At 47.3% G+C, this 24,011-nt stretch overlaps 1 protein-coding gene across 1 annotated transcript; it reads right to left on the bottom strand.

The window, feature by feature from the left end:
* Nucleotides 1-231: 231 nt before the first annotated feature.
* On the bottom strand, nt 232-3,477 carry PPP1R3G (protein phosphatase 1 regulatory subunit 3G). Its single transcript, XM_039525771.1, has one exon. It carries the CDS (start codon nt 3,090-3,092, stop codon nt 2,106-2,108), a length of 987 nt encoding a protein of 328 aa, XP_039381705.1. The 5' UTR covers nt 3,093-3,477; the 3' UTR covers nt 232-2,105.
* Between the last annotated feature and the right edge of the window lie 20,534 nt (nt 3,478-24,011).

The raw sequence follows: 24,011 nt of genomic DNA, 5'->3' as shown, positions 1-24,011 counted from the left end.
GCTCCCAATGCCTCCCACCCACCAGCAGCCCCACCGATCAGTGCCTCCCATTCCCTCCACACATCTCCTGATTAGCTGTTTTGTGTCATCCAGAAGGCTCTGGGGAGGAGAGAGGGGGAGGAGCGAGGGCATGGCAGGCTCGGGGGGGGGGGGGGCGGGGGACGGGCGATAGGAAGGGGTGGAGGGGGGGCAGGGCCTGTGGCAGAGCCAGAGGTTGAGCAGTGAGCACCCCTCCACACATTGGAAAGTTGGCGCCTGTAGCTCCAGCCCTGGAGTCAGTGCTATACAAGGAGCCGCATATTAACCTCTGAAGAGCTGAATGTGGCTCTGGAGCCACAGGTTGGCCATCCCGTGGCCTACACTGTAGTGCTACAGAGGTGTGACTGCAGCGCTGCAACTGTGCTGCTCTAGTGCCTGTAACGTAGACATACTGTTAGAAAAACCATCACTATTTTAAATTTCTAGATCTTTCATTACGAAAAAAAAGTAACGTGTGTGTGTTAGACAAGACTCTATTTTAACAAAGATTAGCCAGAGCTACACATGAACTTTATAAAACAAGGCTGTGGTATGTGGGAACTGCATTAGCCATTGAACAGTGTCAAAGTGCACTAACTTACAAGGAAAGAAGGATATTTTCTGTCATTCGGGGCCTCCAAACCTGCAGCAAAGATGGGACACATCAGAAAGCGCTCACATATGAAAGTTATATTATGGACTCCATTGAATTAACAATAGGGTGGAAGTCTGCTGTCATATTATGTTGGTTTTGGAAGGGGGTGAAAGAATTAGGCCCCTCATTTGAATGTGTGACGACTGCTGACTGAACTCAAGCCTTTACATTCCTCCACGGTCTGGCAACAACATGTGCTTGACTTTAAGTGCTTGAGTAGCCTTATTGACTACTCACATGAGTAAAGTTAAGCATAAGAACAGCCATACTGGGTCAGACCAATCGTCCATCTAATGCAGTATCCTCCTGTCTTTTGACAGCGGCCAATACCAGGTGCATCAGAGGGGATGAACTGAACAGGAATCAAGTAATCCATCCCCTGTCATCCACTCCCAGCTTCTGGCAATCAGAGGCTAGGGACATCCAAAGCATTGGATGGCATCCCATCTTGGCTAATAGCCATTGATGGACCTATTTTCCATGAACTTATCCAATTCTTTTTTGAACCCATGTGTTTGCAGAATCAAGACCTAAGAATTAGGGGGCGTTGGGGATTGACCCTCACCCAGTTCTCCCTCTCAAAAAAGAGTTGGATTTCTGCAAGCCATAATGACAACTCTGTTTTTGCCTACATCTATCTCTGTTTCTAGGAAATGCCTACATACCCATAAAAGGGAAAGTGCATGCATTATCTGTGAGTCCAAAGAGAAATGCCTAATGCATAAGCATAGCACAGTCACAACACTGGATTTAAAGTTCTCTCCTTAAATTCAGTGTATTAAATAGGAAACTTCATATAAGGCACCATCATCTTCAAGTTACACTTTAAAAAAAAAAATAAGTCACAAAAATACTAGTTTCCAGTTCTCTTTAACCAACTTTAAAGAGAAAAGTCTGTGGGAGGAAACTCTGCTGACTTCTTGCCCCTCCTGAGAGTTCATTTCCTTTACAAAAAATGGTGAATTAACAATACCAGAACCAACAGGTCAGACCTAACTTTGTCTACAACTTTAAGGCTGATGGTAAGAGGCCCCTGCCCCTGGATCAGTCAGCTCTTTAATTAAACAAAACAAGCCACATTCTAATGGAAGGCTCAGAAACCAGTGACTATGCAGCAGGAAAGTGGCACAGAGTTGTTCTAGGGTGCAAGTACAAGGGATGGGACACTGCAGTGGTCTCTGACGGCTTGGCTTGGCACGGCACAGTGGTCGCTTTCTGCTCAAGGGCAGGACATTCATAGCCGGCTGCTTGTTACCACACCCCACCCACCGCAGGCTGGCTGGCCTCAGGCTCCCTGCAAGGCGCTAGCTGGCTGGTAGCTTGTTTGCCCCCAAGCTAGGCAATGCTGGTTTGCTGCCGGGCTAAGCTGAAGGCAGGAGCGGCCCCAGACTTGGGGGGTGCTGGGGTGGTTCCCGGCTGTCCCAGGCGACGCTCAGTAGAGGGGCCCGGTGGGGTCGCCCTGGCCGGTGTCTGTGCTGGGCGCTGCGGGGAGCCCCCAGGGGGCGGGGCGGCAGCAGCGCAGGGTGTAGTTGCTGCCCCCGTTGTTGTCCCAGTACTCGCCCTGCTGGCTGCGGAAGCAGACGGCGAAGTGCACGGCGGAGCCCTCCAGCAGGCCGGGCGGGGTGCACAGACTGAAGTGGAAGCGCTCGGTAGGGGGGTCGCTCCCCTCGGGGCCGGGCAGGGGCTGGGCCGCGGCGTCCAGGAAGGAGCGCCACTCGTTAAAGGTGTAGCGCACCGTCACCTCCTTGGGGCCCGGGCAGCTCAGCACCCGCACGGTGCCCCGCACGTCCAGGGCCGCCGCGGGCTGGCCCAGGCGCTCCAGACACACCCGCTCCCGCTGCAGCCGCTCGGCCGCCGCCACCTCCCCGGCGGGCTGGAAGTCGGGCACGAGCTGCAGGGGGGGAGGTGGCGGGCGGGCCCCGCAGCCCAGGCCGAGCGCGGCGCTGAACTCCTCCCGGGGCAGGCGCCGCAGGCGGGAGAGCACGGCGGGCGGCACCTGCGGCTCTTCCGCCGCGCTGAAGTGCTTCACGCTGGCCAGGTTCAGCCCCAACGAGTCCGCGAACTGCACCCGCTTCTTGCACTTGGTGCAGCAGCCCCCGCTGCCCTTCTCCGGCGGCGGGAAGAGCCCGGCGGCCGCCAGGCTGGGGCTAGCGGGCAGCGACAGGGACCGCCCGCCGCGGCGGCGCAGCCCCAGCAGCAGCTCCCCATCCTCCGGCGGGGGGGAGGCTCCGGCCCGCGGCGGCTCGCCCCAGGGCTCCTGCAGAGGCAGCGCAGCCGCCGCCCCCTCTTGCTCTGGCTCTGCGGAGCTGCCTCGCCAGGGGTTCCGCGGGAGCAGCCGAGCCGTCCTCTCTTGCTGGCGGCCCCCGAAAGGCGCTAGCATTTGCTCCAAGCCCAGCAGTCCGGAGTCCCGGCCTTCCATGGCATGTCGCCCCCGGCCCCTCCCCGGGAGACTCCGCGGCTGCTGCTGGCCCTCTCCCGGCCGGGGCTTGCGCTGGCTAAGGCCGTGGGGTCGTTTTATCGCCTTTGCCTTGCAGCGGAGTCATGGTGGGGGGCGCGCCCCTGTCCCCCCCACCCCGGGGGCTCCTGGCGGCAGGGACGGACCCTCGGGAGAACTCAAGCCGCGGGCTGCCAGCCACGTCCCCAGCCCTGCCAGAGCCAGGGGGCGAAGGGGCAGAGCGGACCCAGCGCCGCGGACAGGCTCGCAGAAGTTTCCATGCGTAGCGTGTTTGGCCGAACACGCCCACCTCGGCGGGAGGCGCTGCCCGCCCATCCGCAGCTTCCGAGCCAGGGGAGGGCGCTGCCGTCTCCACAGCAGCAGCAGCTACAGGAGGAGACCAAAAGTGGTATCGGATAGAGGGAGGAGCGGCCCACCGAGTTCTCTCTGCAGGGCCCTGAGATGGCGTGTGATTTGCTTGCTGCTTCCAAGCACGAGCCCCTCTAGAGCTGCCGGGGTCAGCTAGCAATGCCCTTCACCCCACGCAGTGGCAGTGCTATTGCCAATATTGCAATGCCTTAGGCCAGGGGTATGTGTATCTGGGGTATGCAGGTCTCATGTACGTATTTGGCAAGTTTTACAACAGGTTACATTAAAAAAGGCCTAGTGAAGTCAGGCTTACTAAAACTTCATACAGACAATGACTTGTTTATACTGCTTTATATACGATACACTGAAATGTAAGTACAATAGTTATATTCCAATTGATTTATTTTATAATATGGTAAAAATGTAGGCAATTTTTCAGTAATAGTGTGGTGTGGCACTTGTAATTTTATGTCTAAGTTTGTAGGCAAGGAGTTTTTAAGTGAGGTGAAACTTGGGGGTACGCAAGACAAATTAGACTCCTGAAAGGGATACAGAAATCTGGAAAGGTTAAGAGCCACTGCCCTAGGCCATTGCTTGTATAAAACCAGGGCACAATGGTCCAAGCTACCCCATAGTTAGTCTCACATTCCAGCTGCCAGGTTTGATACTACTTCAGGGAATCTATGATGCTACCATAGGCAAAAGTAATTTAAGCTCTGGTCCCGCAACAGGCTCTCTGCATAGGTGCTTGACCTCAATACAGTAAATGCAGCAACTTCTTGGCAAAAAGCGATTTAAAGATGTCCCTTTTTTGTCTTTGTGATACACAAAGGCCTGGGGGGAAGGGATTTGCTGTTACTGCTTTTTAAAGTTTTTACTTCTGATTTTTTTAATGTAGAAATATCAGTATGGGTACATCTAGTCTTCCTGATTTTGCCAGAGAACTCACTGGGAGTATTAATTCAGATCTTTCTGCTGGCCTTAATTGAAGAGAGTGTTGAGTCTTCAATAAAAACTTTGTCATCAGGCCATTTGAGTAAAATAGAAATAGAATCAAAACATTTTAAACAGGTTTCCCACTTCAGTTAAGTTGTGGAATTTAACTTCTGTTCCACATACTTCACTTCTGTGGAACACCATCAGAATCCTGCCAGTTCGCCACTAATGCTTGGGCCAGAATTTTTCAAAAGTGGCCTTTGATTTTGGGTGCCCAGCTGGAGATCTCTTGGGCCTGATTTTCAAAAGTGCCACACTCCAGGTCCAGTTGAAGTCTGTATGAGTAGCAGGTGCTTCCAGTGCTGCCAACTTTTACCATTTTATCACAAGTCTCATGATATTTGATGTTTTTCTTTTACAGGGATGTGATTATATGAGAACCTTTGCTTTCATTTTTTAAAGAAAGTTTCTAGATCCTCATAATTAAAGAGAAATACTTGAAACAAAAACCCTGAAGTCTCAAAAACTAAAAAAATCTAAATAAAAAGAATCCCAAAGGTATTAGTCTTTTAAAGTCACATGCTTTTTAAGCCACTAGTTTTTTGTTTGTTTTTTTGGCCAGACTTGTGGTTTTTGAACACTGACCCAGATCCTTGAACGCATTCAGGCTCCTAATTTCCACTGAAATCAATAGAAGTTAGAAGCCTCTGAGAAAATGAGCCTTAGTGTTGGCAATACTGTGCTCCTGTGAAAACTATGCCCAAAGAGTCTGAAGATGCACAGGCCCCTTTTGAAAATCTAGTCATAGAGTTTTCTAAGTTATTTATAATGTTAAAAAAAAACACACAGAAAAAGTTTGACTTCAGCAAAAACAGTACAAACATTTTTCCCTTTCTAGGCCATTTTTAGCTAAATACTGCATGTTAAATGATAGCACCACAATAAGGATTTTTTATTAGGATTTTTGGAGTCAATGCCCTTGCATATCTGGGAAGTTTTCCAACATTAAATGGGTACTTAGTACATGTTACAGCTGTCATCTTTAGATAGTTCTGTTGGTGAAAGTACAATTCCTCTCTTCCACCCCACCTTTTTCAAGACAGAGAAACTAGAAATCCATATGCAAGTAACATCACTTTCTGGAGATCTAGGCTCTCTCCATGGATCAAGATAATTTTCTGAAGAAATTAAGATTTATTTTTAATTAAATTTCATTTCAATTGCAAAAATAACCTTCCAAAGGTGAACTGATGAGATACTGTTCTACTATGTGGGCAGCCTGTCTCTCAGAGAGAGGCAAACTGCTCCCATTCATCTCATCTGGTGTTAAAGACAAATGGACACCATTGAAATATTAACTGTCTTAGCAGCAGTCATCTAGTATGGCTAGATAGTTCATTCATTTGAAAGGATATTTCCACAGGAATAAGGGTGCAAGCTTGTGCTATTGAAGATTAGAACCACTAATGTTAAGATAACGGTTATTTAAAATTTCCCAATAACCTGATTCCTTCTGTAGTTTCTGTCATTGTAATCAGCTTTTACCAGTAACTAGTTCTGGAGCATGCAAGAAAGAAACTAATTCTCAACCTAGTCTTGTGTGATACACAGGAACTGGTTCAGAGAATAACTAGGAAAACAGATGGTCACTGTTGCTCAGGATACATTGTTTTGGCTATCATGGATTAAGAATGGGAGTCAGCAATGGACAACACCGTAACATAAGAGTGGAGCTTTTTCTTCTGAAATGCTGATAAACTGTTAAAAATAGGCTGAAAGGCAAACTAACATACCTGAAATGATCAGGTTAAGTCATATTGGTGCAAACACCAGTCTGTGCCAATGCAGTTTAGTTATCTTAAGGATTTATACAGTGTACTACTTGTGCAACTATAGTGTAGTTACACCATTGAAAATGTATCTAATTAAGACACACCTTTAGACCCTGATCCTGAAAACACTTTCAGACATGCTTAACTTTACACACTTAAGAAGTCCCTCTGAAGTCAATGAAATAACTCTTGTGCACAAAGTTAAGCACATATGTAAATGCTTGCAGGATTGGGCCATAATCCATAGAATCTAGCTGAAGGCTATTCAAAAACACTATATTAGAGGCAGTGATAATGTGTGTGCTGAAGAGCAAAACCAAAGCAACAAGGAGTGAATAAAATGTGTCTAAATAATGAGGTATGGAATATTATAACTCTTGGATACTATACATATATTCAGTAAGGTCAGATCAATATAGCTTCTGTAAGGCCAAATTTGTGCTGATTTACTATGTTAGAATTCTCTGAAAGAGGTGCATAAATAAAATACTGACTCTGTTGTTTGAATTTTCAAACTGCTTTTGACAAGGTCTCCCAAGAAAGGGAGACTGTTTCTGGGGGAAAACAGGATAAAGGAGAAAATCCTATTGCAGTGTTGCCAACTCTCACAGTATTTGATGTTTTTTTCTTAAAATTCCAGCTTCTGGAGTCATGTGATAATGTAAGACTCTCAGCTTTCATTTTTAAACAAAAGTAAATTTCTAGATATGGTTATGGAGAAAAGTTCTAAACCATTATCTTTAAAGGTTCAAAAAACTATTATCCCATTTTAGAGATGGTGAGATAGTTAGGCAACCAGATTTAGGTGCCAAAATCTCTGGTGTTCTAGGCTCCAGTGCAATCCAGAATACTCCTGCCAAACCCTGTAGGTGCCCAAGTTTTCAGGGTAAAAGTTCCCCCAGTGCCTATGTTTCTGCCTGTGAGCATGTGCACTGCCTCCTTACTGTAATTGTCCAGATGTCTATCTCCTCTCAAGCCCCAGAGCAATTCACAAACTGGGAGAAGACAGACACATGCTGGGCCAGATCCAGTAGGAGTGTTCAGAGGCCACCTACTGGTCTGGGTTTCATTCACAGTCTGGTCACCAGAGGAGGAGGAGGTGGTGGCAGTGCTACCCATCTTATAACTTTTAGCCCAATGGCTAGAACATTTCCTGGAATGTTGAAGACCCAGGTTCAATTCTCCTCTCTCAGCCAGAGGGGGAGAAAGACCGGGAGTCTCCTACCTCTTTGGAGATTGCTCCAACCAATGAGATATGATATGAGACTCCCTCAGTATCTCCTGTTGAAGTGTTCCACTATGAATAAATAATGAAAGAGCGATTTGAGGAGGGGAACTGGACTCTGGGTTTCCCACTTCCCAAGTGGGTTCCTTAACCACTGGACTACAGAGTCTCTCTCTGTGTGGCCCGATGACTGTTCCACTGTGGATAAATACTTAAATACTCATTTGTGGATCTGTGTCTGGACCTACCTCCCTAACTCCTCATCTTATGCTTATTCCACAAAAGCATTCTGCCTCCGCTGTGCTGTATGTTATTTAATATGTTTGTTAATGATTTGGTAGGGGAAGGAGCAATGAAATTTGCTGATGACACAAAACTATTTAGATTAGTAAAAAAAATAGGATTGTAGGAAAAACCTCCAGAAAAATCTAACCAAACACAGGATAGTACAACAGCAGCTGAATTTTAATTTTGATAAATGCAGGGTAATGCATACTGAAATTAATAATCTAGATTTCTCCTAATAATAGCCCCATGACTGTGCTAAATTGGTCTGCAAAGAGGATTGCCATTCATAAGAATTCTGTGCAAGCAGTAAGGCAGTAGGAATTAATATTGGATCAAAATCTATTTAAGCATTAAATCAGGTAGTTATGGAGATCTTGGGAATTTAAAAATTCTGAGGGCCAGGTAAGTTGTTTGTTAGTATTCCCAAAGCAGGTGGAGTTTGAACTCTTAAGTCTAAGGGTTGTATCCTCAGCTGGTGTAAATTGTCATAGCTGCTGGAACTATAAGGATCTGCCCCCAAGCCTTTAATATGTTCTCTATTCAAAACATTTCCAAATGGACTCTTTGAAATAAAAGTTTTAAAAGTGATAGTTCACAAGACTAGATCGTTGAAGAGCATAAACAAATCTGATCAATGGTTTTTCAAAGCCTACTCATTCATCAAATTATTTTTGTAAAATCTTTGGTTCAGCTGGAGAATTTTTGTCATTGGAGGTGATTCATTTTTGTCTATTATATGAACAATGTCATGGAGAGGCAATAGCAATGAGAGTTGCACTATGAAGTTTGAGAGGAAGAAGAGTCTTATGATTAATGAACTGGACTGAGTCTCAGGTGATCTTGATTCAGTTCCTGCCTCTGCTACAGACTTTGGGCAAGACATTTATCTGGCAGGGCCTCAGTTCTCCATCTGTAACATGGCAATAGCAAGATTTCCCTTGTCTTATCTGTTTAGGCCCTGATCTTGCAAACACTTACTTACATACTTCACTTGAAGCATTTGAGTCAAACATATGGTTAGTATTTATTGGATTGGGGCCTTAGACTACAAGCTTGTCAGGGCAGGAACTCTCTCATAATCTGTACAGTGCCCAGCACAGTGGAGCCCAACCTTGTTTGGAGGCTCCAGGCACTACTGAAATACAAATAAATAATTATAATAAGGCTGATTCAGAACACAGTTTTCCTCCCCCTCCCTCTTTGGAAGTGAAATATAAAACCCCCTCATGCATTTTTAAAGTTGTCTCATTGGCAACTATTATCTGTTCTTGGAAAAAACAAACTTAGTACTTTATGGCCCTGATTCAGCAAAGAAAGTAAACAACTGCTTAACTTTAATCCACTGAACACAGTGGGAAAATTCATGTGCTTAAGTGCAGTGCTGAATCATGGCCTTTGAGATTAAAAAACTTAAATTGGTTTATTTGGAAAATATTTGCAAACTAAGCCTGCAAACACTAAGGCACATGCTTAACTTTACTACCGTGAAGCAGGCCCACTGATGTTAGGGATCAGGGCTTAATATTTTTGTGTCTCCCTCTGTTGGCCCAACCAAATCACTTACCCTTACAAAACTTGCGCTGGCAGTGGATTGTGACATTGTCTCTTGACTGCTCCAGTTTTTGTGTTCAGGGATAGTAAAAATATATCCAGTTCTCCATCAATGAATCCAATGGAGAAAAGAAAATCATCTGAAAGTATTAAAGTGGGATAGGGGATTTCAGTGGGACCTAGCCATTGTGTTATAGTAAGTTACTTAGTGGCTTTATTGCCAGCCTATTCAGTTGAAATGTTATATAATAGTATCTTGCTATTGCACTGGGGAGGGGAGAGGGAATCAATAAACCTTCGGGGGGGAAGTCTGGTAAACTTGCCTTAAGAGGGAAAATAATCTATAAACCCTTGGGGTGAGGGGTCTGGTAAACTTGCTTTAAGAAGCCCTTTCACAATTGGAGGGATGGACTCAAAATATCATATTCACTTCACTTTTCATTTATCTTATTGCCTCAATGTCTGTGTGTCTCTTTTCCAAGACAAAGCTTATTTTGGTTTAGGACAAACAATGGAGAATAGAAACAGCCTGTTAATTGTCTGGAGTGGCTTCAGTTAATTCCCTCATACTGTAGTCATCTCAGGGCTAACGTGTACCATACATTTTATTCCAGACAACAGAATGAAGGTAATTTATGTACTGATGAAAGGAAAATATGAGAAGTTCTTTCATTTCAGAACTGTCACTAGGAATTCTATTTTCAGTAGCCCACAATGTTTGATTTCTGAATCGGTTACATTATTCCATGAAAGTAAAACTTTATTGCAGATGCCCTGTCCAGAGGCCCAGTCCTTTGGGAGGCAGCGCTGCTGTTGGATGTGTGGTTTAACAAACATAAATCTGTTTGAATTAGTAACCACCACATGAACACAAAAGGAAGACAAAATTGTTTGTCTACAGTCATCCAGCTTCAAATCCCTGGAGAAGGGATGAGCTATATCTAGACTGGAAAATTAAATTTGCTTACTCAGTTGCCACTGATTCAGATAACCATCCAATTTAATCAGGAGTCAATTCAAGCAGCCTGTTGATTATTCCTCTATAACCATTTCAATCATGGCTTCAATCTCCACATCCTAAATTGATAGATTTCCCAGCAGTCCCAAGGAAGGTATTCTATTAATAAACATACAGGTTACAAAGACTCAAATCTCTTCAGTGACCTCACCAGTTCCCTCCTCACATCTTGTCTATGGAAATCCCTAATGACAGAGGCTTATCAGAAAACATTAATGAGATAACTATTGTGTAATATTAACATACATACCAGAGAAGTCCTGGTGAAGTGAGTGTGTGTGTATATTATTAGAGAGAGAGAGAGAAACATCAGCAGTTTGTGCCCAGAATGAATATTCAAATCTGACTTCAAATTCTTCCCACATCTCACTTCAGATTCTTCCAGCATTAGTTCTGAACTGTTTTTTACCCATATTTAACTTAGTCTTGGGACTTCAACTTTGAAAATGTATGCTTTTGCATTAAGTTGGTTTTCCAGAGATAAAATTGTGTCATGAATACTCTTGTTTTCAGGACAGCTAATTTTAACAGATCTGTCATTCCTATGTAGATGGCATGTTGGGATATTAATATCCTCTTAAATTATTTTTAAACTATTAATACTTCATGCCTATGGGAATGTTATCTGCAAACATAGCATCTTTGTATCTTTGCTAAGATTTTAGGGGTTTAGTTTTATCAGTTTGTGAGGATTTCCAAGTATTGGATGTCAAGATTCCATCAGGTTATGAGTTTCTGCTATATTCCAGTGTAAAACCTGTATCACAGATCTTTCCAGGTTATACTGTTTGATTAGAGATTATTTAAATATATGTGTATTCCGTCCTGTTTTAAAGCTTATACAGAGAGTTTATTAGAACATTTTCTTATTTTTAAACTAGTTTTCTTCTCTATTAAACAAAATTGAATAGCTTTAATCCATAAAGGCACAGATTAGTTTTGTTCTTGAAGAAGCAGGTATTGAACTTAAAAAGTGTTCAGTATGCCTTAAAAGGAATAGCAGAAACTATTACAGTTTCCAAAGGGACTGAGAGGGATTTAATCTGAATTTCTGCCAGATGTTCAGGAGACAAAACCTCATACATTTTACTGGAGCCCTTCAGGCAATGGCAGAAATCTCTCATCCTTCAGAACTGCTAAGTATTATGAAGTGTTTTAACTAGTGACTCATATTAACAATGTTGTATGAGAAATGGAGATACTTTGAATTTATGAATATCCTGTTTCTCTGATTCATGGCAATGATTGTGTTTCCCATAATGATGTGGTGATTCTAAATCTTCTGTTATTTGTGCCATGTATGTGGCAATAGGGCAAGGAATCTCTTCATTTTGGGTGAAATCCTGACCCTCTTGAAGTCCAGTGGCATTTCTCTTTGTGTCTTGCACAGAACTGAGCACACTGTTTGTGCTAAACAAACACATAATAAAAAAGGGAATTATCACATTATCCTTTGTTTCCCAAAAACAGTGTGCAAAAGATTCCAAGCACTTTGGGGAAAATTAAACTGAGAACAGAGTTCGACTTAAATTTAACAAAAATAGCTTTTGCACAAATCTTAATTTCACTACAGTTTTATGCTTATTTGGATTATTTTGTTGGTGTTAAATTGCAGTGGTATGCATCTGTGTTTTGGGAGATATTTATTTAAACTTTCCCTTGTACATAGTATATTAAAAACCTTATTTGTTTAAGTCCTGGTTATCAGACTTTTCAATCAGCTAATGTTATTGTGGTCAGAGAAATATCTACGTAAAAATGACTCCTTCTGGTGGAGATTTGCAGCTGTGTTCATGAAGTTCTGTGCAAGTAGCAGGAGCCTTTGAAAAGGGCACAGCTCTATGACAAGGTCTGTCAGAGTGATTGGCAAAAAAAATATACTCAACTACTGAAAAAATGTTTTCAGCATTGGAGGATTTTTTTTAAAATGCTGCTTTCTGACATGCTGTCACAGAGCCACATCAATTTCAAAGGCTCCTATTATTTACAAAGAACAGCAGCCACGGTAGTGGAACACTTTGAAGTAGAAACTACCTGCTGAGTCAGACAGCTCGGGGCAGAGCATCAAAGGGGGATGTGTTTGGACTCCAAGCAGCTTGAACATTCAATTACTTAATTTTAAAGATATCATCTTCACCACCCACCCAACCCCTCAATGAAGTTGGAGGTAGAATTTTGGATAGATTAATGGGTTTACATAGCCCGCGTCCTGAGGAGCGTATCGTGATAAATATGGGAGAAGATCTGTTGTCAAAAGCCCATACATTTCTAATGTGCAAAGAATTTATTTTAGAAAGTATGGTAACTATGATCAAGCTAGGCCAATGTAGAATCATAACCCCAGCCATCCATGTTCTCTTCCATTGCAGGGCCATGTCACAGCAGTCCCTGTGTCCGCAGTAGCTTGTGGTGATAGAGAGTTCAAAGGGAAGATGACCTGTTTGAAGTGCTGTTGAAGGATCATAATCAGGATTTAGCTGGTGTGAGGATGAACAGTAATGTAATGGCCTGTTAAAGAAGCCAGGCTAATAGAGGTGTAAAAATTCACCTGTCCTCTCTTGTACAAGAGGTTGTGAGGGAGCAAGAACCAGTTTGGGAACAGAGATCCCCACACATTCAGTTCTAAGATTGGGTTCCTTCCCCAGTGAGAGCCTCTGACAGGCAGAAGTACGCAACATGCCCAGTAAGAACTGTGGTGCTAGCAGTGAGAGCTACTGTCATGGGCCCTTCTTTGATCATAAATAGTTTTTAGTGTAAGGAAAATCTCTCCCCAGGTAGTTTGCAAACCTAAGATGGGGAAAAGTATAAAAGAAAGACATTAAATGGAAAATGTTTTGAGTAGCAGAAACATCTTGTTGAAATGGAAGTAGAGTTCTAATATATGCTTGGCCTGGAACCCTCTTTCCCTGGCCTGGAACCCTCTTCAGAGAGATCACAGCTTTAAATTAAGCTATTTTATAAGGAAAGTTTAAATACCGAAGATGAATCTTGAATAGAAAGTGATGATCTATGCAGTGATGAGATATGTCCTCTGTTGAGTTACATATCTGCCCTTGTAGGTAGATGGACTCATTATTGTCTTTACATTTTAACTGCTATGATGCTTCATGGCCTTGGTAAACATGTATTCAGCGTAGATGCACCTGCAATATATTTGTTGTATTATGTTTTGTAAATTTTCTTTGACAATAATACAGAAGAAAATATTGGGCCAAATTCTGCCCTCACTTATGCCTGTGCACCTTAATGATTCCAGTGTGAGTGCATATAGGTGTGATTGAGGGCAGTATTTGATGGATTATGGCAATAGAATATCATTGTGATTGTCTTCAGCAATAGATTGATTCTAAGCAGCTTTTAACCCCAGAAGCTCAGCAGTCACAGTACTCAATCCTGACCCAATTCTATCCACAAATCTCATTCTTTTCCTTGCTGCCTATCTCTAATTGGCCCCTTATCCAAGTCCCAGTCTCCTCACCTAGGCAGTCCCAGCCTTCATTCCTCAGACTTCTCATCACAGTCCTAGTCTCCTTGCCCAGCAATTCCTAGCCTAACCCCTCCAGACTCCCAGTTTCCATCTCCCGGTCCTCGTCTCCTTGCCCAGCTACTCCCAATCCCCCTGCCTGCCTTCCATCCCCACTGGTTCCCATTCCCCACTGACTAAACTATTTTAGCTGAAATTTTCCAAACAAAATCATCATGAGGCAGACAGCCACCATGGAAAATTTTTCCCCACAGGTTAAAGTTTGTGAAGTAATAAGCAACTGAAAACAGGTCTATAATGGGAAGTATTGGACAATCTTAATAATAGGTTGTGCTACCAGTCCCACCTACAATAACTTATTTCTATCATAGTACCACTGAATGTCCCCAATCAGAGTTAAGGCCCCTATTGTATTAGGCACTATAACAGTGTTTCTCAAACTGGGGTCGCCGCTTGTGTAGGGAAAGCCCCTGGCGGGCCGGGCCAGTTTGTTTACCTGCCCCGTCCACAGGTCTGGCCGATCGTGGCTACCACTGTCCGCGTTTCACTGCTCCAGGCCAATGGGAGCTGCTGGAAGCAGCGCGGGCCAAGGGACTTACTGGCCGCCGCTTCCAGCAGCCCCCATTGGCCTGCAGCGGCGAACCATGAACAGTGGGAGCTAATATTTGTCCCGCTTTTCTGCTTGCGTCTGAAAATTAGAATGCATTTTTGCACTGTAATGAGGGGGCGTGGCCTCTCTCCCAGACGGACGTTGCGAGTCCCCCCTGGTGGGCAGAGCCGTGACACCCACGCCTGCTCTTCCGGAAGCAGAGGGGTGGGACAGGACCTGGAAATATAAAAGGTCAGCTCACCAGCTCGGCTAGAGCGGAGCTGCCAGAGGAGAACGACATCTCACCCGCTGCTGGAGCTCAGACCCAACAGCAACCACTGCAGCCCCCGAGAGGGACTGCCAGAGCTGCTGGTTGCTGGAGATGTTAAGGAGTTGCTGGGGCTGCTGTTAGCTGTTTATCCCAGCAAGGCAGACTGCGACCCTGGGACCCCTCTCAAATGGGAGTGTAGGAAGTAGCCCAGGGAACTTGACTGTAGTTTGAATATAGACTGACAGCTGGCCAGCCTGTTGCGGCCAGTTTTCACTGCTTACCCAGTGGCAGACCACTCTGCCACAGTTAGGGCTCTGGGCTAGGATGCAGTGGAGTCGGGTGGGCCTACGTCCCCCTATCCTGCTATGGGGTGTTCAGGGAGGGGTAGCACCTCTGGTGTAGGGGCATGTCATGTCCTTTCAGGGCAGCTCGTCCACTTTTGGTCCCCACCTGTCACTCAGCTCTCACCTGTGGCTCCTAGTAGCTGTAGCATGCGCAGCGGCCACACCCCGGGCAACAGCTTCGACAGGCTGGCTAAACCAGGTTGAGGGTAGCCGTCAGGCATAGACCTTCGGTGAGATAGGGCCTTGTCTATCCCGAGCATGTGAAGACAGACTCCGGCGGATTGAGCGGATGAGACCTTTTGGAATAGGACCAACGGTCATGAAGGCGGTTTCTGCAAGCGACGTGGTACGCTAAGAGCACGGCAAGATGCGAAAGACGCCCTGGTCAACCACTGCGCCCAGCCCATCTCCAACCGTCTCGACTTTTGTCCTGCCATTGGAGCAAGATGGAATCTGGGAAGAGACAGTGAGGCTGACTATGCGCACCTCTCCCTCACTTTAATCCAATTCACGCGCAAGTCTTGACATCCCTCCAATTCCCGTAAACTTTAAAGTCCTGTGGCGATGGGCGAGCGATGAAGCAGCAGGTGCGGATACACTGGGAGCTGTAGCCGCGGACCTGCACACAGGCGGCTCAGGTCTAATGGTCGTCTTCTTGCTGACTGAAGCAACAGCTGGATTCGGCGTCTACCTGAGTGACTGAGCAGCCCTCTTTAGGACTGCACTGCTCACCTTCGTAGTAAGAGGAAGGGGCTAGAAAAGGTGCCCTAAACATTGTTTGCTTCATAGAACCCTGGCCAGCTTACCGCGGCTGGAGGGGATCCCATCCTATGCGGTCGAATAACAAAATTTCAAACAACAAAACGCAAGGTGACACCACTTATTACTGGTACATGGAATGTACGCACGCTTCAAGACAACCCCTCAGCAGATCGACCAGAAAGAAGAACAGCTCTGGTCGCCAGAGAGCTTACAAGATTTAACATCGATATTGCGGCCCTGTGTGAAACTCGTCTAGCCAACGAAGGTCAGCTCACAGAAACAGGAGGTGGTTACACATTCTTCTGGTGTGGACGTAGCAGTGACGAACGTCGCGAATCTGGAGTTGGCTTTGCGGTTAAGAATCATCTTGTCCGCAAACTTGCCAGTCTTCCCAAGGGCGTGACCGATCGACTCATGACACTGCATCTTCCACTACCGAGAGGAAAGCGAGTTATACTAATCAGCACTTACGCACCCACAATGACGAATCCGGATGAAGTAAAGGACAAGTTTTATGAAGATCTCGATGCCCTACTTTCATCCGTGAAGCGCACCGACAGGCTGATTCTACTTGGCGATTTTAACGCGAGAGTAGGATCCGATCATTCTGCCTGGGATGGCATCATTGGAAAAAATGGAATCGGCAAATGTAACAGCAATGGCCTACTACTATTGAAGACATGTGCGGCTCATGATCTGATCATCACCAATACCATCTTCCGCCTGCCCACTCGCAAAAAGACGTCCTGGATTCACCCACGTTCCAAGCACTGGCATCTCATTGATTATGTCATCGTGCGGAGGAAAGACAGACAGGATGTAAGGGTGACCAAGGCCATGCCGAGTGCTGACTGTTGGACTGATCATAGACTTATCATCTCTAAATTAAGCCTTCACATCAAGCCAAAGAGACGTCCGCAGGGAAACAAAGCTGTGATGAAAAAGATCAACGTCAGTAAACTGAGGAACCCCAACACAGCAGCTTCACTAGTAGAAGATCTCGACAACCAACTCTCAGAGCTGCAATTAGAGGAAAATGTTGAGAGGAACTGGGAACGCTTCCGAAATATTGTGCACTTTTCTGCACTAAAGGTTCTTGGACCCTCACACAGGAAACAGCAGGACTGGTTTGATGAAAACGATGAAGAGATCAAGGCTTTACTTGCTGAAAAGCACCACCTTCACCGTGCTCATCAGAACGACCCGTCGTCAACAGCTAAGAAAAATGTCTTCAACAACATTCGCAGGACCGTACAGAGCAAGCTTCGTAAGATGCAGGACTCCTGGTTGAGTGCCAAAGCAGATGAAATCCAGAAGTTTGCTGATAGAAACGATGCCAAACGGTTCTACGAAGCCCTTAGATCCTTGTACGGACCTCGGCCTTCAGGGAGTTCCCCTCTACTGGACTTAGATGGTGTAACTCTCATTACTGAGAAGACTCTGATTCTACAGCGTTGGGCTGAGCATTTCCAATCCGTACTGAACCGCCCATCTTCCATCAATAATGAGGCGATTGACAGAATGCCCCAGGCGGATATTAATTACAGCCTGGATGTTCCACCATCAGAGACTGAAACCCTACAGGCCATCAGTCAGCTGTCCAGTGGCAAGGCCTCAGGATCTGATGCGATTCCAGCGGAAATCTATAAGGATGGTGGTGCAATGCTTGTTGACAAACTCACTCAGCTGTTCCAGTCCTTCTGGAATCAAGGGTCCATTCCTCAGGAATTGAAAGACGCGTCCATCGTACACCTCTATAAGAGGAAAGGAAATCAAAAAGTCTGCAATAATCATAGAGGAATATCACTGCTTTCTAGCGCAGGTAAGATCCTTGCACGAGTGTTGCTGAATCGCCTGATTGACCACCTGGAACAGGGTTTACTACCCGAGACACAGTGCGGCTTCCACAAAGAGCGTGGCACTGTGGACATGATCTTCGCAGTTCGACAGCTCCAAGAGAAGTGTCAAGAGCAGAATCGTGAACTGTATACCATCTTCGTGGATCTTACCAAGGCTTTTGACACTGTCAGTCGCGAAGGTCTGTGGCGCATCATGTCGAAGTTTGGGTGCCCTGACAGATTCATCCTGATGGTACGTCAGTTCCACGACGGCATGACGGCTCGTGTTCTGGACGACGGAGAAGCTTCAGAGGCCTTTCCCGTCACAAACGGCGTCAAGCAAGGGTGTGTGTTGGCACCGACCCTGTTCAGCATAATTTTTTCAGCTATGCTATCAGACGCCTTTCAGAACAGTTCCTTGGGAATCAGCCTGAGATACAGGACTGATGGGAAACTGTTCAACCTGCGAAGACTCCAGGCTGTCACCAAAATAAAGGAGACTGTGCTACGAGACCTTCTTTTTGCTGATGACTGTGCCCTGAATGCTGGATCAGAGCAGGAAATGCAAGCTAGCCTGGATAAATTCGCAGCAGCATGCGATAACTTCGGCCTCCTCCTCAACATAAAGAAAACCGAAGTGATGCACCAGCCAGCTCCGAAAGCCCAACACCAAGAGCCCACCATCATAGTGAAGGGACAAAAGCTGCAAGCAGTGGACCAATTTACATACCTTGGCAGCACCCTTTCTCGCGCAGTGACAATTGACATCGAGGTCAACTGCAGAATCGCTAAGGCAAGTTCTGCATTTGGCAGACTGTTGACCAACGTGTGGGACCGCTGTGGAATAAGCCTTGCTACAAAGCTTAAAGTCTACCGAGCAGTAGTGCTAACTACCCTGATGTATGCCAGTGAGACTTGGACTGTATACAGGAGGCACGCTAGGCAACTGAACCACTTCCACATGACTTGCCTCCGCAGACTTCTGAGGATCCGGTGGCAGGATAAGGTGCCAGATACAGAAGTCCTCTCCAGAGCAGGCCTGCCGTCAGTTTACACTCTGCTTATGAAAGCCCAGACACGCTGGGCAGGCCATGTTGTAAGAATGCCAGACCACCGCATCCCCAAACAGCTCTTTTATGGTGAGCTGTCTCAAGGAAAGCGATCGCACGGGGGACAAAAGAAGCGATACAAAGACACGCTGAAAGCCTCTCTTAAGTCCCTGGATATTGACATCACCTCCTGGGAAACCCTGGCACAAGACCAATCGACATGGCGTACGCTGATCCATCAAGGCTGCCAGACATCTGAAGCCAGAAGGATAACTATAGCACAAGAGAAGCGAGCACTCCGCAAAGCCAGAGCTGTAAATGTTGTAACAGTGGTACCCACACATGTCTGCCCGACATGTGGCAGAACATTTCATGCCCGTATTGGCCTTATCAGCCACCTGCGGACGCACTGTGGACAGCTCACAACCTGCTAGATGTCAAGGTCTTCTTCGAAAACGATGGACGAACATCATCCTGCTATCCCACCCCTGGCATGGCAGCCTCCCCACCACAGACAAAGAGGCCTGCATTTGTCAGTGGTCCATCAGAGCCAGGACCCTGACTGTTTGCTGCTCCACCCTGTTTGAGAGCCTGGGCTTAGAGACTCATTGCTCTGTCCTGAGTACAGGCCTGAGCTCCCTGACTTTGCTGCTCTGCCTTCGTTGAGGGCGTAGGCTAATAGACTTGTTATTGCTCTGTCCTGAATACCGGCCAGAGCCACCCAACTGCTTGCTGCCTCGCCCAGCTGGAGGGTCGGGGCTTATAGACACTGCTGCTCTATCCTGAATGTAGGCTAGAGCCCCCTAACTGTTTGGTGCCCTATCTGGTCAGAGGACCAGGGCCCCTAGGCTCAGCACTGTCTAACCCTGCCAAGTGGCAGAGCCCCCGATGCTAATTCCCCCCCTGAACTGTGCTCTTCAGAGGACTTGTAGTGAGGGGGCGTGATCTCCCTTCCAGACGGACGAAGGGACAGCTGCGACCGCCTTACACACATCTAATTTAAAAAGAAAATCTGACACCAATATTTCTTCATATTTCTTTTTTACTTTAACTGATGAGACTAATAGCTGCAGCTGGTGCTGCAGTCATTCAGTAGATTCTTTCTAATCTATCCATAATATATTAACATGACAGATTCCGAAATCTCCCTTATAAATGGAGCATACTCATGCCAAAACTGGTCTGTTTACCTTTTACCTGCTTTAAACTGAACAACTAAGCCTGTTGTATTATAGGAATGTTTCAAGAAGAGGCCATAGTTTTTTCAAAGCAAGATAGCACACCAACAAGAAAAATGACATGCCCCTCTCTGTCACACACACATACACACGCACTCACTTTAGATGCATAAGGAAACAGTTACAGTGAACAACTGGTTTGTTGGGTTTTGTTCTACAGTGACATGTTTGCAAAATCAGAGGGCCATAGGCCTGGTCCACACTAGGACTTTAATTCGAATTTAGCAACGTTAATTCGAATTAACCGTGCACCCGTCCACACCACGAAGCTATTTAATTTGACATAGAGGGCTCTTTAGTTCGACTTCTGTACGCCTCGCCGACGAGGGGAGTAGCGCTAAATTCGACATGGCTATGTCGAAGTAGGCTAGATGTGGATGCAAATCGACCTTAGTAGCTCTGGGAGCTATCCCACAGTGCACCACTCTGTTGACGCTCTGGACAGCAGTCCAAGCTTGGATGCTCTGACCAGCCACACAGGAAAAGCCCTGTGGAAATTTGAATTCCTTTTCCTGTCTGGCCAGTTTGAATCTCATTTCCTGTGTGGACGTCGTGGCGAGCTCAGCAGCACTGGCAGCTATGCAGAGCTCTCCAGCAGAGGTGTCCATGCAATCTCAGACTAGAAAGAGGGCCCCAGCATGGACTGACCAGGAAGTCTTGGATCTGATCGCTGTGTGGGGCGAGGAGTCTGTGCTTTCGGAGCTGCGCTCCAACAAACGGAATGCAAAGACCTACGAGAAGGTCTCCAAAGCCATGGCACCCAGAGAATACAGCCAGGATACAACTCAGTGCCGCGTGAAAGTCAAGGAGCTGAGACAAGGCTACCAAAAAATCAGAGCGGCAAACGGACGCTCCGGAGCCCAGCCCCAGACATGCCGGTTCTACGAGGCACTGCATGCCATTCTCGGTGGGTCTGCCACCACTGCCCCACCAGTGTGCGTGGACTCTGAGGATGGGATACTGTCGACGGACTGTTCTCGGAGATGTTCGTGGACGGGGAAGATGAGGAGGACGAGGCAGTCGACAGCGCTTACAACGCTGATTTCCCCGACAGCCAGGATCTCTTCATCACCCTCACTGAGATTCCCTACCAACCCTCCCCAGCCGTTACCCCGGACCCTGAATCAGGGGAAGGATCAGTCGGTAAGTGCTTTAAACATGTAAACATTTTTTTCTAACAGAACAGGAATATTAACTATGCGAAAAGAAGGTCAATATATATGGGGATGGAACAGAAATCCTCTTGGAAGATTTCCGAGAAGCTCTCCTGCAGGTAATCGAAAAGCCTCCGCATGAGGTTCCTGGGGAGAGCTGCCTTATTGGGTGCTCCGTGGTAGCACACTTTTCCGCGCCAGGCTATCATCAGGTACTCCGGGAGCATTACCTCCACGAGCATGGCCGCATAGGCCCCTGGTTTGTGCTGGCTTTCACGCAGCATGCGCTGTCTATCTGCCTCAGTGACCCTCCTCAGGGTGATCTTGCTCGGAGACTCCTGCATTTAATTACAGTAATTTGTGTACTCTTAGTATTGGGAGTGCTTCACTGTTCCTTTGCATAACAATGAGCGTCACTTTACAGCCACGTGGTGGAGGCTGCAGAGTGGCATCATACAAGGATCTTTCCCAGGGAACAGACGCGAGGGGGTGCAACAGGGGCAGAGTTTTTGCTTTCAGGATTGCCTGTAGCAAGAGGACAGTGGTATACATTGACTTTTAAGCAGCCAAAAGTTTTTGGCTTACCATGCCTGGCTGCTCCACGGATTCTGCTGTCCCACCCCGCTTGTCTGGTCTGCAGTGCAATCCCCCAGGCAATGAAAGCGAATTCCGAAAATTCGAACTTTCCCTGAGTGAGTGCTGTGCATGGTCTTGTTCACAGAGACTGACTAGACTATGTTTCCTCTTTGCGGAAATGTATCTTTATAAGGAAGTCAATCCCTTTTTCCCATCACACAGCTGCACCTGTATCCCGACCTGCTCCAGCATGCCCCTCACAGAGGCTGGCGCAGATTAGGCGGCGCAAGAAAAAGACACGGGACGAGATGTTCGCAGAACTTATGGGCTGCTCCCGAGCCGAGGCGGCCCAGCAGAGCCAGTGGAGGGAGAACCTCTCTCAGCAGCAGCGCTCACACAGTGAACGGGAGGACAGATGGCGTCTGGAGGACCAGCAGGCGACTCAAATGCTGCTTGGACTAATGAGGGAGCAAACGGACACGCTCAGGCACCTTGTGAATGTTCTGCAGGACCGCAGGCAGGAGGACAGAGCCCCCCTGCAGTGTATCTGCAACCGCCCTCCCCCGCCACAAAGTCCCATACCCCCCTCACCCAAAATAACAAGAAGGAGGGCAAGCGTCGAAATTGGAAGTGGTGCACTGTGGGAAGCTATCCCACAGTTCCCGCACTCCCCGCTGCCCATTGGAATTCTGGGATTTCCCCCCAATGCATGCTGGGGGAAAAACTGTGTCGAGGGTGGTCTTGGGTAACTGTCAGCATTCAACCGTCACTCCCGCCGGCGGGAAATCAGTTCGCACACTTTTCCTGTTAGTGACAGCGCGGACGCCACAGCACTCCACTGCGATCATGGAGCCCGCTGCGATCATCGCTGCACTTATGGCCGTTGTCAACTCCTCGCACCTTATCGTACACCTCTTCAGCAGTCAGATGCTGAGAAATCGGGCCAGGAGGCTCTGGCAGCGCGGTGAGGACATGAAGTCTCAGAATGGCACAGACCTCTCAGAAAGCACGGTACGCCGCGCCGTGGAGATCATGGTGACAATGGGTCATGTTCATGCTATGGGACGGCGATTCTGGGCCCGGGAAACAAGCACGGACTGGTGGGACCGCATAGTGCTGCAGGTCTGGGACGAATCACAGTGGCTGCGAAACTTCAGGATGCGTAAGGGCACTGAACCTGCCCCTGCTTCAGTTACTGTTGACTTTCTTCTGCAGTTACATACCCCGTTCACCACGTTTCCCCCCTTCCAACACACGTTTAAAAATAAAGTTAATGGAATATTGTTAATTAGCAACGTTTTCTTTACTAATGAATTCGCGTTAAAGGGTTGAAACAGGGACGCAGACTGTGGTGGGTAGGGTGTGTAGTGATGTACAGACCGCTTCTACACTCGAGGAATGACAGGCTCCTGCCCCTAGAGCGGTCTGCACTGCCGGACTGGTTGTTTCAACGGAGACTGACATCCCTCCTTTTCGGGACTCTGTGTGCAGGGGCTATGTGGCCTTGTGGCGGGGGAGGACGGGGGGCAGGACGTTTACAGGTGGGTGTGAAGGAAGGGGTGAGGGGTGCAGGCTCTGGGCTGGGGGTGGGGGCGTAGGAAGGGGTGAGGGGTGTGTGGGAAGGGGGAGGAGGTGTAGGGGGATGAGGGCTCTGGCTGGGGCTGAGGGTTTGGGGCATTGGAGAGGCTCAGGGCTATGGTGGAAGGGCAGGGTAAAGGCAGCCTGCCTTGCCATTTGTGGATGGCAAGGCGCTAGGACCCTGGGGCACCAGACAGCATTTCTGCGGGGAGCCGCTCTACTGTCAGGCAGGTACGGAGCGCGGCGGGGCGGGGGGGAGACCCGTGGGGGCCAGGGCCCAATCCAGGCAGGAGCGGGGGAGAGACCCAGCTCCAAATATAGCTGTAGCAGGGCTCCTGCCGTCTATGCACAGAACATGAAAAACACCTCCCAGACTGACCAGGGTGCCTAGTGACTGCACTATGTGTGTGTGACCTGCTGTAGATCCTGCCCCCGTGTATGTATCCAGGTAATGGTGACCGTCCTATGCAATTACCAAAACCCTCCCCCCCCTTCACACAAAGTCTTCTGTAAAGAAACATGACGGAAACAGTAATGAACAGCAAACTATTTTTAATAATCAACTACACAGTGAGGGAACGAAAGAGACGGTTACTCACCGTAGTAACTGTTGTTCTTCGAGATGTGTTGCTCCTATCCATTCCAGTCAGGTGTGCGCGCCGTGCGTGCACGGCTCTCCGGAACATTTTTACCCTAGCAACTCCAGCGGGCCGGCTGGCGCCCCCTGGAGTGGCGCCGCTATGGCGCCTGTTATATACCCCAGCTGGCCCGTCCGCTCCTCAGTTCCTTCTTGCCGGCTACT

Source organism: Mauremys reevesii, linkage group 2 (genome assembly GCF_016161935.1).
Source record: "Mauremys reevesii isolate NIE-2019 linkage group 2, ASM1616193v1, whole genome shotgun sequence".
NCBI lineage: Eukaryota > Metazoa > Chordata > Testudines > Geoemydidae > Mauremys > Mauremys reevesii.
This window is presented reverse-complemented; position numbering and strand designations above follow the sequence as displayed.

Coding starts and splice junctions, on each gene's coding strand:
- PPP1R3G (XM_039525771.1), bottom strand. CDS start 3,092: ATGGAAGGCCGGGACTCCGGACTGCTGGGCTTGGAGCAAATGCTAGCG.